The sequence below is a fragment of the Echiichthys vipera genome (genome assembly GCF_963691815.1).
Source record: "Echiichthys vipera genome assembly, chromosome: 23".
NCBI lineage: Eukaryota > Metazoa > Chordata > Actinopteri > Perciformes > Trachinidae > Echiichthys > Echiichthys vipera.
This window is the reverse complement of record NC_139848.1, coordinates 14218352-14234303: the sequence shown is the minus strand read 5'-3', so window position 1 is coordinate 14234303 and position 15952 is coordinate 14218352. Positions and strand designations below refer to the sequence as shown.

Sequence of the window (15952 nt, the reverse complement as noted above, 5' to 3'; positions counted from 1 at the left end):
GGTCTGATATAACTCAGTACCAAGTCGCATTGAAAAGTTTCCAGTCAAACAATACCTGCTTTCAGTGATTTTTTTTATACCCAGATCACCGTAAGCTTTTCTCAATTTAACGGTGGTTAGCTGCAACCCATAGAGTCTGTGGTAAAGTTGAGCGTTCGGATTTGTCGAAGTTGGCAGCCAAGCATGCCGAGGTGCAAGACCACCACAAAAAGATGCAAAACGTATAAAAAAAGATGCAAAACCACCACAAAAATAAGCAAAATGACCAAAAATAGATGAAAAACCACCACAAAAATAAGCAAAATGACCAAAAATAGATGAAAAAACATCACAAAAAAATGCAAAATGACTAAAAATAGATGCAAAACCGCCACAAAAAGATGCTAAATGACTAAAAATAGATGCAAAACCACCACAAAAAGATGCTAAATGACTAAAAATAGATGCAAAACCGTCACAAAAAGATGCTAAATGACTAAAAATAGATGCAAAACCGCCACAAAAAGATGCAAAACCACCACAAAAAGATGCAAAATGACCAAAAATAGATGCAAAACCACCATAAAAAGATATGAAACGACTTGAGGAAAGGCTGTGTGGGTCACTGAAATAAACACTTCGGTATGCAGCAGGGATTTGGAGGACAGCATCTGAAATGGAAAATATGAAGCAAATAAACATGTAAATTTCATTTTCATGTTAAACTATTTAGGACAATTTTCTTCAGACTCATGCAAAGTGGAACGATTTCTTTTGTTCATCATTTGGCTGCTTTAATTGAAACATTGATTCATTGTTGCCTGATGAATGCAAAGCGATGCGCTGTGAAAGCAGACACTAAACTGCACGGACACATCTATTACTGCAGTCAAGGTTTCGATCATTTCTAGGGCTCCATCTTCATTATCTCGGTTGCTCTCATCTACCTCTGTATGAGCGTCCTCAGCCACTCTAAACTGGACATAATTAGACACGGTGCATCTTCGAAGGTCCCTCGAGTTGGATGAAATCATATTGTGCCAAACAAAGGTAACCTGAGGAGACCCGGTTTCCGGCAGCATCCTGAAATTCGGAGCCATTTAGAGACGTACAGTACGCACAAAGCCCCGCCGTGTTTACTGAGGCCGCTTTGAAGCTGAGCCGTGACAGGTTTGTTGTTCCACCGTCGAGGGGTTAAAAGGGAAGATATATCTGTGCTGTTGCCTCACTTCCCCTCCTGACAACATGACTTGTCTTTTTATTGCTTTAAAGCTGCAATACTCATGCTTTAACGTCTATTTTTTGTCTGATTAAATTACCAATAAGCTCACAATAATAATAATTAAAGCTGCAAACAAAGACTCATGGGAGTGATTTGTCCAAAAAGACTTTTTCATTGACTTACATGGAAAAAGAGACGTTTGTTAATCTGATGCAAAAGATGCAAAATGACTAAAAATAGATGCAAAACCACCACCAAAAGATGCAAAATCGCCACAAATAGATGCAAACCACCACCAAAAGATACAAAATTACTACAAATAGATGCAAAACCACAACAAAAAGATGCAAAATGACTAAAAATAGATGCAAAACCACTGCAAAAAGATGCAAAATGACTAAAAAAAGATGCAAAACCACCACAATAAGATGCAAAATGACTTAAAATAAATGCAAAATCACCACAAAAAGATGCAAAATGACTAAAAATAGATGCAAAACCACCACAAAAAGATGCAAAATGTTTTTTTTTACGCCTCTCAACCAAAAATATCCCCCAATAGCTCAAAAATCTGGTCACTTTGGTGTAAAACAGCGTTGATGGAGTTGCAGCCTCCGACGTCACACACAGAGACTTTAAGTGTAAAATAATGTGGATGAAGCTCAGTTAATGGAGCGCCAACTCCTGCACCTTTCCATCACGTGCACATGAACCGTGCGGGGCTTGTTGTCGGCCTCCGCGTTCACTGTTAAATGCCTGGTTTATTCAGAATGCGTTTAAACTCCCAGGTGCGGGTTTTCTATTCATTTCATGCAGAAATAAACACCCCAACGTGTTGATGAATGAGGCCCGTCGTGGGCGTCCCTGTCGCGCGTTTGTGTCCCCGGCAGAAAGGGTCGCGGTTGTGCCGCATTAACAGTCTGCTGCACCTCAGGAACACCGTCCCTTCTGATACGCCGCTTGATTTATGTGGCTGTCAGCGCCGACGTGCAGTGACCCCTGAGCAGTCCAATCAAATATTCATATCTCCGTGGGACACGTCGCAGCCCCCCCAAAATCCTTCCCGCCATTTACAGAAAGCGCGGGCCTTCTCCGCCGCTTCAGAGTAAACACAAGCGGCGTCCTGTAAAGCACCGCAGAGTAGTGCGGTTGGAAATCTCCACAGCCTCGGGGTTTCGGACAAACTAGGATCATTTGTGTAAATCGAACCCCGCGGAAAGCCGGGAATAACACGCTCCTAATTGGGTGTGACTAACAAGGCACAGAGGCAGCGCTGGGCGTTGTGTTTACGGAGAGGAGAAAATACATTTTTAAAGGGCGGCTCTGCAGGAAAGCAGAAATATATGATCCTTGTGGTTTCTTCTTCAAACAGCAGGCAGTGAGCCAAGAGCATTTTGGGGTTCTAAGGTTATTTGTGTGTGTCTGAAGGAAAAGCTTGTTCCAAAGTTCACCTGTAAGACTCCGTCCACACTGTTTTCCTAGGAATTCATATGAACAGTTATTACAGCAAGATACAAAATGACTAAAAATAGATGCAAAACCAGCACAATAAGATGCAAAATGACTTAAAATAATTGCAAAACCAGCACAAAAAGATGCAAAATGACAAAAAAAAGATTCAAAACCGCCACAAAAAGATGCTAAAAGACTAAAAATAGATGCAAAACCACCACAAAAGATGCAAAATTTCTAAAACTCGATGCACAACCATCACAAAAAGATGCAAAATTACTAAAACTCGATGCAAAGCCATCACAAAAAATGCAAAATTACTAAAACTCGATGCAAAATCACCACAAAAAGATGCAAAGCATCACACAAAGATGCAAAATGACTAAAAATAGATGCAAAACCAGCACAAAAAGATGCAAAATGACTAAAAAAAGATTCAAAATTACTTAAAATAGATGCCAAACCAGCACAAAAAGATGCAAAATGACTAAAAAAAGATTCAAAACCGCCACAAAAAGATGCTAAAAGACTAAAAATAGATGCCAAACCAGCACAAAAATATGCAAAATGAATAAAAATAGATGCAAAACCACCACAAAAGATGCAAAATTTCTAAAACTCGATGCACAACCATCACAAAAAGATGCAAAATTAATAAAACTCGATGCAAAACCATCACAAAAAATGCAAAATTACTAAAACTCGATGCAAAATCACCACAAAAAGATGCAAAGCATCACACAAAGATGCAAAATGACTAAAAATAGATTCAAAACTGCCACAAAAAGATGCTAAAAGACTAAAAATAGATGCCAAACCAGCACAAAAAGATGCAAAATGAATAAAAATAGATGCCAAACCAGCACAAAAAGATGCAAAATGAATAAAAATAGATGCAAAACCACCACAAAAAGATTAAAAATGACCAAAAATAGATGCAAAATGTGCACTCTCTGAGTTCGGGGTGACGGTTAGACTCGTGGGCCAAACCTGGAGCGTCAGTGTTCATGTTCGCAGAAAGACTCGCTGGCATGTCCAGGATGGAGGGAGGGAGATATTTTTTGATTGCATTTGTGTGAGATTCATTAACGAGGTCTGGATCTTATCGACCATTTTCTTTATCTCGGGCATCGCTCCAGGATTTATTCCATTTCCTCACATTATTCATCAAATACGCAGTGAGAGTGCTCACTTAGCTTTGAAAGGTTAACCTGGGGCTTCTCTCTCTCTGTACGGACCGACAACGCAGCTTTAAGTGGAGCCTCCCCCTGCTGGACATTAGAGAGAATGCAGCTTTAAGTGGAGTCTCCCCCTGCTGGACATTAGAGAGAATGCAGCTTTAAGTGGAGTCGCCCCCTGCTGGACATTACAGAGAATGCAGCTTTAAGTTGAGTCTCCCCCTGCTGGACTTTACAGAGAATGCAGCTTTAAGTGGAGTCTCCTCCTGCTGGACATTTGAGAATGCAGCTTTAAGTGGAGTCTCCCCCTGCTGGACATTAGAGAATGCAGCTTTAAGTCGAGTCTCCCCCTGCTGGACATTAGAGAGAATGCAGCTTTAAGTCGAGTCTCCCCCTGCTGGACATTATAGAGAATTCAGCTTTAAGTGGAGTCTCCTCCTGCTGGACATTACAGAGAATGCAGCTTTAAGTGGAGTCTCCTCCTGCTGGACATTAGAGAGAATGCAGCTTTAAGTGGAGTCTCCTCCTGCTGGACATTTGAGAATGCCGCTTTAAGTGGAGTCTCCTCCTGCTGGACATTAGAGAGAATGCAGCTTTAAGTGGACATAGCTAACTGTATCTAGCTAATGTAAGCGGGCCATAGTTAACGTAACTGTATCTAGCTAATGTCATGTTAGCAGGACATAGCTAACATAACTGTATCTAGCTAATATCATGTTAGCAGAACATAGCTAACGTAACTGTATTTAGCGAACCTCATGTTAGCAGGACATAGCTAACGTAACTGTATCAAGCTAATGTCCTGTTTGCAGAACATAGCTAAAATATCTGTATCTAGTTAATGTCATGTTAGCAGGACATCACTTACATAACTGTATCTAGCTAATGTAATGTTAGCAGGACCAAGCTAACGTAACTGTATCCAGCTAATGTCATGTTAGCAGAACATAGCTAGCGTAACTGTATTTTGCGAACGTTTTGTTAGCAGGACATAGCTAACGTAACTGTATCTAGCTAATGTCATGTTAGCAGGACATAGCTAACGTAACCGTATCTAGCTAATGTCCTGTTAGCAAAACATAGCTAACATAACTGTATCTAGCTATTGTCATGTTAGCAGGACATAGCTAACATAACTGTATCTAGCTATTGTCATGTTAGCAGGACATAGCTAACATAACAGTATTTAGCAAATGTTATGTTAGCAGGACATAGCTAACATAACTGTATCTAGCTAATGTCATGTTAGCAGAACATAACTAACATAACTGTATTTAGCGAACGTTATGTTAGCAAGACACAGCTAATGTAACTATCTAGCTAAGTTCCTGTTAGGGGAACATAGCTAACGTAACTGTATCTAGCAAAACTTAGCTAACATAACTGTATCTAGCTAATGTCATGTTAGCAGAACATAGCTAACATAACTGTATCTAGCTAATGTCATGTGAGCAGAACATAGCTTACGAAAATATCTAGGTAATGTCATGTTAGCAGGACAAAGCTAACGTAACTGTATCAAGCTAATGTCCTGTTTGCAGAACATAGCTAAACTATCTGTATCTAGCTAATTTCATGTTAGCAGAACATAGCTAACGTAACTGTATTTAGCAAACATTTTGTAAGCAGGACATAGCTAACGTAACTGTATCTAGCTAATGTCATGTTAGCAGGACATAGCTAACGTAACTGTATCTAGCTAATGTCATGTTAGCAGAACATAGCTAACGTAACTGTATCTAGCTAATGTCATGTTAGCAGAACATAGCTAACATAACTGTATCTAGCTAATGTCATGTTAGCAGGACATAGCTAACATAACTGTATCTAGCCATTTGTTTAAAAACCTTATTCCTGCTGTGACCATTTGCAGCCTAATATACTCTGCCATACTTCCCAATGATTTACGGTCTGTGGGACACAAGGAAAGCTTTGTTCTGCCACACTTAATGGTAGTTTCACTGTTTTGCGGTGACATGTCACGTCTTTCACCGAGGGCTCAAGGACAGCAGCGCGTAGCAGCCGCTCTGACTCGACTCCCCCGGGTGAACAGTATTGATCCTCGCTGCCGAATTAGCATTTCACATCACCTCCCCTCATTTAAAATGGTGATTGCGGATATCTCGCCCAGGACAAACGGTCGGCTGGGGGATCGCAGCTGAGGGCGATACACATCAGCCGCGTAGAGTTAACGAGCTTATCATCACAATGCAAATAGCTCTGTGTGTGTGTGTGTGGTGTGTGGTGTGTGGTGTGTGGTGTGTGTGTGTGTGTGTGTGTGTGTGTGTGTGTGTGTGTGTGTGTTGATTGCTTTAGGGCCCGTCCCTCCTGCGGAAGTGTCACAGTTAGTAATCAAAGGATAAACTGGAGGAGGATTACAAATGACTGGATAATCTGCGGACGTTAAAGGATGGCCGTCCCCGGCCGGTCGTCACACTGTAAGGAGGCCGGATTCATCAGCCGCGGCCTCTGCCGGCGTATTAATAACTCCGAACGCACTTATTGATCCCTGTCCACCAAATGAAAGAGAATTCATTTACCGGGCGGATCTGCTGGTCGATTGGTCTATCTTTATTCTAACAGAATGGTTGATGCTTAACTGGAGCTCCACGAATGGAAGTAATTGGTCAGGTTTTACCAAACAAAGGTGCCGTTGACGGCTTATGCTTCATGTTTACATTTATTGTCCGTACAGTTCCACAGATATGCCCTTGAGTGAGTGGCGTGCACAGGGCGCCCCCCTTGTCGTCTAAACTTAACTGTCACCTTTTGTCTTCTCAACTTAACCGACGCCTTTTGTTGCCTAAACTTAACCATCATCTTTTGTCGTCTAAACTTAACTGTCGCCTTTGGTCGTCTAAACTTAACCGTCACCTTTTATCGTCTAAACTTAACCGTCGCCTTTGGTCGTCTAAACCTAACCGTCACCTTTTTTCGTCTAAACTTAACCGTCGCCTTTGGTCGTCTAAACTTAACCGTCACCTTTTGTCGTCTAAACTTAACCGTCCTATTTTGTCGTCTAAACTTAACCGTCCTATTTTGTCGTCTAAACTGAACCGTCACCTTTTGTCGTCTCAACTTAACCGTCGCCTTTGGTCGTCTAAACTGAACCGTCGCCTTTGGTCGTATAAACCTAACCGTCGCCCTTTGGTGTCTAAACTTAACCGTCGCCTTTTGTCGTCTTAACTTAACCCTCACCTTTAGTCGTCTAAACTTAACCGGCACCTTTGGTCGTCTAAACTTAGCAGTCTCCTTTTGTCGTCTAAACTTAGCAGTCTCCTTTTGTCGTCTAAACTTAACCGTTTCCTTTCGTCGCCTAAAATGAACATGTCGATGAGAATGTATCCTGATTAACGGCAGTAAATGAAGTAAAGTGTGAATTGAAGGGAAAGCTGGAGCCTGTGTTTCTGTGGATCTCAGTGTAATAATGAGGCAGAAAACACGCAGCCTCTCCCGGTCTAATTGGCGCGGAGCCTCCGCAGCAGAGCCTCCGCAGCAGAGCCTCCGCAGCAGAGCCTCCGCAGCAGGCCCTGCTCCAGAGGGACTGGTGAAAACTAACTGCATAACTACACTAACTGTGTTTCTCACACTATTTATATCCACAGACGCGCTGTTTCAGTGAGCAGCAAAGTGTCGCTCCGGGCTCGCTCCTTTTCCCAGACTGTGGTGCTTTTGTTGGAGCATCATGAGCCGTACAGTGCCGTTTCCTCTGCATTCCTGATGATTCTTTTACAGCTTAAAGCTCCGGCGTGTAACGTTTTACACGTATTTATCGTTTTTTATCACCGGTGGATGAGCGCGATGTCGCGTAACTTGGACACTAAGAAAGACTCTGTGTTGTGGTGCTACAGCAAAACCCTTTTCCCCCGGTGCTGATGAAAATCCTAGAGGAAACACTGACTGCTGTTAGCTGCTAACGTTAGCTAATGTTAGCTCGCTGCTAATGCGGATGAACAGCTAGCTGACTGACGTAGCAAAATCTTGTCTTGAGTGGATATAGTCAGCTGATTCATCCAGACTCCTGGCTGGCTCGCCGTTTCTAAATAAGCTGACGTTACCAAGCAACAGACGCCAGATCCATGCAGCGTAGCTAAGCTACAGCTAGGTGGCTAATGTTAGCTCCTTGCTAACCTTAACTCAGTGAAACCTAAGCTGGCTAACAACCGCTCGTTGCTAATGTTAGCTCAGTAAAACCTGAGCTGGCTAACAACGGCTCCTTGCTAACATTAGCTCTGTGAAACCTAAGCTGGCTATGGTTAGCTCCTTGCTAATTTTAGCTGAGTGAAACATAAGATGGCTACGGTTAGCTCCTTGCTTATGTTAGCTGAGTGAAACCTAAGCTGGCTTAGGTTAGCTCCTTGTTAACGCTAGCTCAGTGAAACCTAAGCTGGCTAAGGTCAGCTCCTTGCTAATGTTAGCTCAGTGAAACCTAAACTGGCTAATGTTAGCTCCTTGCTAATGTTAGCTCAGTAAAACCTAAGCTGGCTAACGTTAGCTCAGTGAAACCTCAGCTGGTTATGGTTAGCTCCTTGCTAATGTTAACTCAGTGAAACCTCAGCTGGCTAATGTTAGCTCAGTGAAACCTCAGCTGGCTAATGTTAGCTCCTTGCTAACGTTAGCTCAGTGAAACCTAAGGTGGCTAAGGTTAGCTCCTTGCTAACGTTAGCTCAGTAAAACCTTAGGTGGCTAAGGTTAGCTCCTTGCTAACGTTAGCTCAGTAAAACCTTAGGTGGCTAATGTTAGCTCCTGGCTAATGTTAGCTCAGGGAAACCTCAGCTGGCTGTGTCTCTGTAGCTTCGTGTCGTTGGCTGATGGAGTGATTTACAAACAGTGAGCTGGAGTTACTGTAAATATGATTGTGATTCATTTTACAGCATTTTACAAACATGATGCCGTCCAATCACGTTCAGAGAGAGAGACACACACAGAGAGAGTGTCCAGCCCCCCTGCACACAGTTCAGGGGGGCTGGAGCCGATCTCAGCTGACAGGGCACATAGAGACAGAACAACACAGACAGAGATGAACAGAGACAGACAACCATTCACACCTGAGGTTATCAATTAACCTAACAAGTGCATGTCTTTGGATTGTGGGAGGAAATCGGAGTACCCGGAGAAAACCCACGCAGACAAGGGGAGAACATGCAACTCCACACAGAAAGGCCCAGGCCAGGATGCGAACCTGGAACCTTCTCGCTGTGATGTTTGAGGTTGAGAAAATTGGAGAACCAGGATTTTATGGCAGTTGAGAAGAAGAAGAAGAATTCCTTTATTAATCCCTGTGGCAGTTTCCCCTGCCGCCGGTAAAACACCACACCGGCACACTACACCATCGTTCAGTTCACATACCACATGTTAGCCAGGTGGCGTACTATCGTTAGCTTGGTGGGTGCACACACTGAACTACAGTTAACATCCCAGGAAGTTTCCTGTGCTGTGTTTTTTCATAGTTTTCAATAGACACACACACAAACGCATGTATTTTATTATTATTTAAGAATAAGTAATCCTGAGTTTAACTAATTCCCCTCACCATAGTATTTCCTGGTGCTGGCAGGGACAAAGGACCCAAGCCTTGTGTCAGGCTGGCTTTTATAGTGCCCGGACCAAACCAACTGTGGGGTAGAAATTGGTTTGTACAGGCGTCTCTGGATTGAGGCCTTTTGTAATGTGGTGATGACTGCCTTTAAGGGTGGGTAGATGTAGTGTATGTATACATGACAGTGATCTGGGATCTGGAAAATAACTTTTGATGACTTTCGCGTGATTAATGACTTAATTGATTTCAATTCAAGATGGTATGGTCCATTGGAGGGGCTAGGCTTTTAAATTGAGGCGTTTGACACTGCCCAGTCAGTGAGTCAGTGAAGGGCTGTGTAGCTGAGTACTGTGAATATTCTTTTACATTTTTTTGTTTTGGCTTTCTTGTTAAAACATCAAAACGCTGCTGTCGATGGACGATGTTTAAAGGACAATAAAACATTTCATTTTTTTCTTCAAGTGGACGCCATTTTGCAACCTTTTTTTTGCAAACATCTTAGAAGAAGAAGAAGAATTAATTTTATTTTTTCACTGTTAATATTATTCATGTTACAAACACACACAGGCCCGAAATACACACATATGCACAGACAGGACCTATACATGCAATTAAGGAGAGATGTTAGAGTGAGGGGGCTGCCAGTGACCAGTGCCCCAAGCAGGGTTTGGTGCCTTGCTCAACAGCACCTCTCCAGCCACCAGTCCACGGTCCATACATGGTGCACACAGGGACTTGAGCCAGCAACCCTTCGGTTCACCAGCCAAGTCACCTGTGGACTGAGCTACTGCCGCCGCAATCTTAAAGCTATACATGCATCTATTTTTAGTCGTTTTGTATGTTTTTGTGGTGATTTTCCTTCTCTTTTTAGTCATTTTGCATACTATTGTGGTGGTTTTGCATCTATTCTTAGTCTCTTTGCATCTTTTTGTGGTGACAACAGCATCTCGGCAGTGGTCCACACAGGGACTTGAACCAGCAACCCTACGGTTCCCAGCCAAGTCACCTGTGGACTGAGCTACTGCCGCCCCAATCTTAAGGCTATACCACCCCTTTTCCAGTCAGCCTTCCAGCATACCCTCACTCTGGGCCATAGTGGGACAATCCCACTAGGGGAAATTCAGTATTTCCACTCTGCATGTGTGTATTTCCTTTCTCTGTGTGTGTAACGTGAATAATAACAAAAACAGGACCTATACACATGCAATTAATGGAGAGATGTCAGAGTCCACACAGGGATTCGAACCGGTTCCCAGCCGAGTCACCTATAGACTGAGCTACTGCTACTAAATATAACTAGGGACAGTGTGAACTTCATGTCCCAGCGGCCATTGCGTTCGGTCCACTTCAACGCGGAAGTAGCTTCACGCGTGAAGCTAAACATGTCTGCGACAGGTGACTGCTACAAACCCGTGAGCCATGTCATCTTCGACATGGACGGACTGTTGCTAGGTACTGTCGTCATGTGTGTGTCGTTTACTTTCACACGGCGAGGTTCGGACTCAGTTTACGTGCCGAACTCCGTGGGAAAAAAGTAGAAGTTTATGTTTTCTCCGCAAATGGGAAGAAATAACTGAAATATCACATCCAGAATTAATGTGACTTTACTTATATAACGTTCGGTTGAATTCGGCATGAAAATAAATTTCAAAAATGTCCTAGAAACCTTAAAAGACTGCCGCTTAGCCCGGTTGACGTATCCTGACACTCGCTCTTAAATACTGTGCAGTTGTCAAGAGGCTTCTGCGTGCAATAAAGTTGAGGTTTTACAGCCCCCTAGAAGTTCATTAAATTAATCAAACTTATGCCGAATTATAGATGGGTGTCTATTGACCAGTTTGAACTTGTATTTAATCATTAATGAATGTTTTATATGCACCGCTTAACCCGACAGCTACAAATTAACTTAAATTTGAACGATGTTTGGTTTGATACTGAAGCTCAACTTTGGATCCGTGAAAGGAGAATTTCACCGTTTAATGTATTTTTTAATTGTCTGATTAAGAGATTACATTATTGATAATACATTTGACTTACAGTTGAGTTCATTTGGCGGTTTTGCATCTGTTTTAAATCATTTTGCATCTGTTTTAAATCATTTCGCATCTTTTTGTGGTGGTTTTGCATCTGTCTTTAGTCTTTTTGCATCTTTTTGTGCTGGTTTTGCATCTATCTTTAGTCTTTTTGCATCTTTTTGTGGTGGTTTTGCGTCTATCTTTAGTCTTTTTGCATCTTTTTGTGGTGGTGTTGCGTCTATTTTTAGTCTTTTTGCATCTTTTTGTGCTGGTTTTGCATCTATCTTTAGTCTTTTTGCATCTTTTTGTGGTGGTTTTGCGTCTATCTTTAGTCTTTTTGCATCTTTTTGTGGTGGTGTTGCGTCTATTTTTAGTCTTTTTGCATCTTTTGTGGTGGTTTTGCGTCTATTTTTAGTCTTTTTGCATCTTTTTGTGGTGGTTTTGCATCTTTTTTTAGTCATTTTGCATCTTTTTGTGGTGGTTTTGCGTCGATTTTTAGTCTTTTTGCATCTTTTTTTGCTGTTTTGCGTCTGTTTTTAGTCTTTTTGCATCTTTTTGTGCTGGTTTTGCCTCTATTATTAGTCTTTATGCATCTTTTTGTGCTGGTTTTGCATCTATTTTTAGTCTTTTTGCATCTTTATGTGGTGGTTTTGCATCTGTTTTTAGTCTTTTTGCATCTTTTTGTGGTGGTTTTGCATATATTTTTAGTCTTTTTGAATCTTTTTGTGGTGGTTTTGCATCTATTTTCAGTCGTTTTGCATCTTTTTGTGGTGGTTTTGCATCTTTTTTTAGTCATTTTGCATCCTTTTGTGGTGGTTTTGCATCTATTTTTAGTCATTTTGCATCTTTTTTTGCTGTTTTGCGTCTGTTTTTAGTCTTTTTGCATCTTTTTGTGCTGGTTTTGCCTCTATTATTAGTCTTTATGCATCTTTTTGTGCTCGTTTTGCATCTATTTTTAGTCTTTTTGCATCTTTATGTGGTGGTTTTGCATCTGTTTTTAGTCTTTCTGCATCTTTTTGTGGTGGTTTTGCATCTATTTTTAGTCTTTTTGAATCTTTTTGTGGTGGTTTTGCATCTATTTTCAGTCGTTTTGCATCTTTTTGTGGTGGTTTTGCATCTTTTTTTAGTCATTTTGCATCCTTTTGAGGTGGTTTTGCATCTTTTTTAAATCATTTCGCATCTTTTTGTGGTGGTTTTGCATCTATCTTAAATCATTTTGCATCTTTTTGTGGTGGTTTTGCGTCTATCTTTAGTCTTTTTGCATCTTTTTGTGGTGGTGTTGCGTCTATTTTTAGTCTTTTTGCATCTTTTGTGGTGGTTTTGCGTCAATTTTTAGTCTTTTTGCATCTTTTTGTGGTGGTTTTGCATCTTTTTTTAGTCATTTTGCATCTTTTTGTGGTGGTTTTGCGTCGATTTTTAGTCTTTTTGCATCTTTTTTTGCTGTTTTGCGTCTGTTTTTAGTCTTTTTGCATCTTTTTGTGCTGGTTTTGCTTCTATTATTAGTCTTTATGCATCTTTTTGTGCTGGTTTTGCATCTATTTTTAGTCTTTTTGCATCTTTATGTGGTGGTTTTGCATCTGTTTTTAGTCTTTTTGCATCTTTTTGTTGTGGTTTTGCATCTATTTTTAGTCTTTTGAATCTTTTTGTGGTGGTTTTGCATCTATTTTTTGTCGTTTTGCATCTTTTTGTGGTGGTTTTCCTTCTCTTTTTAGTCATTTTGCATCCTTTTGTGGTGGTTTTGCATCTATTTTTAGTCATTTTGCATCTTTTTGTGGTGGTTTTGAATCTATTTTTAGTCATTTTGCATCTTTTTGTGGTGGTTTTGCATCTTTTTTAAATCATTTCGCATCTTTTTGTGGTGGTTTTGCATCTATCTTAAATCATTTTGCATCTTTTTGTGGTGGTTTTACATCTATTTTTAATAATTTTGTATGTTTTTGCTGTAGTTTTGCATCTATTCTAAGTTTTTTGCCTCATATGTCCCATTCATATGCAGCCTGAAATGACAGCCAAATAAAAATCCCTGTGTGTGTTCTCATCGTAGACACAGAGCGGCTGTACACCGTGTCCTTCCAGGAGGTCTGTGACCGCTTTGGAAAGCAGTACACCTGGGCCGTGAAGTCTTCAGTGATGGGTAGAAAGGCTCTGGATGCCGCCGGCATGATTCGAGACGCTCTGGAGCTTCCCATGACAGCCGAGGAGCTCCTGGCTGAAACCAGACGGATACAAGAGAGGATCTTTCCCTCGGCCAAACTCCTGCCAGGTAGGTCTGGATGACCGCCCACCTCACTGTCACTGTTCACACAAAACAATACGGACTATAGAACAGAGCAATGTTTTCCTATCTATTTTTTGTAAATTTGCATCTTTTTGTGGTGGTTTTGCATCCATTTTTATAGATTTTCCATCTTTATGTGCTGGTTTTGCATCTATTTTTATTCATTTTGCATCTATTTATAGTCCATTTGCATCTTTTTTGTGGGGGTTTGTATCTATTTAAAGTCATTTTCATCTTTTTGTGGTGGTTTTGCATCTGTTTTTAGCCATTTTGCATCTTCTGTGGTGATTTTGCATCTAATTTTGATCATTTTGCATCCATTTGTGGTGATTTTGCATCTATTCTTAGTCATTTTGCATCTATTGTGGTGGTTTGTATCTCTTTTAAGTCATTTTGCATCTTTTTGTGGTGGCTTTGCATCTATTTTTGGTCATTTTGCATCTTTTTGTGGTGGTTTTGCATCTATTTTCAGTCATTTTGCATCTTTTTGTGGTGGTTTTACATCTATTTTTAGTCATTTTGCATCTTTTTGTGTTGGTTTTACCAATTTGACAGCTACAGTTGCAGTTTCCTGTGCGTGGTGGGTCATGGCATCCTTTCTTTGAATCCATTGTGCTGCTTCACCTCCTGTCTCTGTCTTATTATCATTATGACCTATTTTCTGGGAATATTCACAATAGAAACGCGTTGAGAAAGAAAAGCACATCTAATAAATGTGTCCATTTGTGTTACATAAGGATGGGGAGTCAGCCTGTCATAATATAATTCATTGTTAGAATGTCCTGCCATCTTTGAATTATAACGGAGAGCTTTTCATTTGTTATTTTAATGCTGTTGAACACAGCAAGTGTTCTCTGTTGAGACCCTTGCATGCTGGCATATCTAGTCTCAAATACTACGACTTTTAGTCTTGAGATACTATGACTTTTAGTCTCGAAATACTATGACTTTTGGTCTTGTAATATTATGACGAGGGTCCTGAAATGCGTCTTGAAACATTCTGACTTTTGGTCTTGAATTACTACGACTTTTGATCTCAAATACTACGACTTTTGGTCTTGAAATACTACGACTTTTGGTCTTGAAATACTACGACTTTTGATCTCAAATACTACAACTTTTGATCCCAAATACAACGACTTTTGATCTCATATACTACAACTTTTGGTTTTGAAATACTAAGGCTTTTCGTCTTGAAACACTATGACTTTGGTCCTGAAATTCGTATTGAAATGCGTATTGAAATATTCCGAATTTTGGTCTCAAATACTACAACTTTTGTTGTTGAAATGCTATGCCTTTTGTTATTGAAATACATCTTGAAATCATCTTGACAGCTACAGTTGCAGTTTCCTGTGCGTGGTGGGTCATTCCATCCTTTCTTTGAATCCATTGTGCTGCTTCACCTCCTGTCTCTCTTATTATCATTACGACCCATTTTCTGGGAATATTCACAATAGAAATGCGTTGAGAAAGAAAAGCACATCTAATAAATGTGTCCATTTGTGTTACATAAGGATGGGGAGTCAGCCTGTCATAATATAATTCATTGTTAGAATGTCCTGCCATCTTTGAATTATAACGGAGAGCTTTTCATTTGTTATTTTAATGCTGTTGAACACAGCAAGTGTTCTCTGTTGAGAACCTTGCATGCTGGCACATCTAGTCACTGATGACTCTGTTGCCAGATTTTGAAAGTTACATTTGTCCTTTAAAAAAGGAGCAAAAATAATTTACACAAAGGATATTTTCTAGCACATTTTTTTAAAAAACACCCCAAAAAGACCAACGGGACCAGGTGGCATGTTAGAACTATAGAACTTAAAGGGTTAACTTACATTAACTATATATTGATTGTAAAAGTACTCTGTCTTCCTCCGTATTTCACTTTTGAGACCAAAGGTCGTAGTGTTTTGGGGATGAAAGTCGACATATTTTGCAACCAAAAGTTGAAGTATTTAGAGACCTGAACGATTTTATGACTAAAGGTTCCGGGACCAACATCCGGGTTAAATCCCAAGCCGAGTACAGATACGGATAATTCATTAAGTAACGAAAAACAGATAACGCTGTATTCGCTCATCCCTAATGTCGACTTTCATTCCCAAAGCACTACGACTTTAAGTCTCAGAAGTGAAGCACCGAAGAAGTCGGAGTACTTTTACAATCAATTTATAGTTAATGTAAGAGTGCCGCTGATGTAACCAGTTAGAACTTGAAGTGCAAATGAGGTCTTAAAATGTCTGGAAAGGGTCTTAAAAAAGGTCTTTAAAGGTATTAAATTTAACC

General features: G+C 40.6%; 1 protein-coding gene across 1 annotated transcript in view; it reads left to right on the top strand.

Annotated features, from left to right (window-relative positions):
• Positions 1-10703: 10703 nt before the first annotated feature.
• pudp (pseudouridine 5'-phosphatase) overlaps positions 10704-15952 on the top strand; it is a 42146-nt gene continuing 36897 nt past the window's right edge. The window contains exons 1-2 of the mRNA XM_083937784.1: positions 10704-10822; positions 13430-13648. Coding sequence (XP_083793910.1) covers positions 10753-10822; positions 13430-13648 — 289 coding nt within the window. The 5' untranslated portion in view covers positions 10704-10752. The remainder of the gene's footprint in view (positions 10823-13429; positions 13649-15952) is intronic.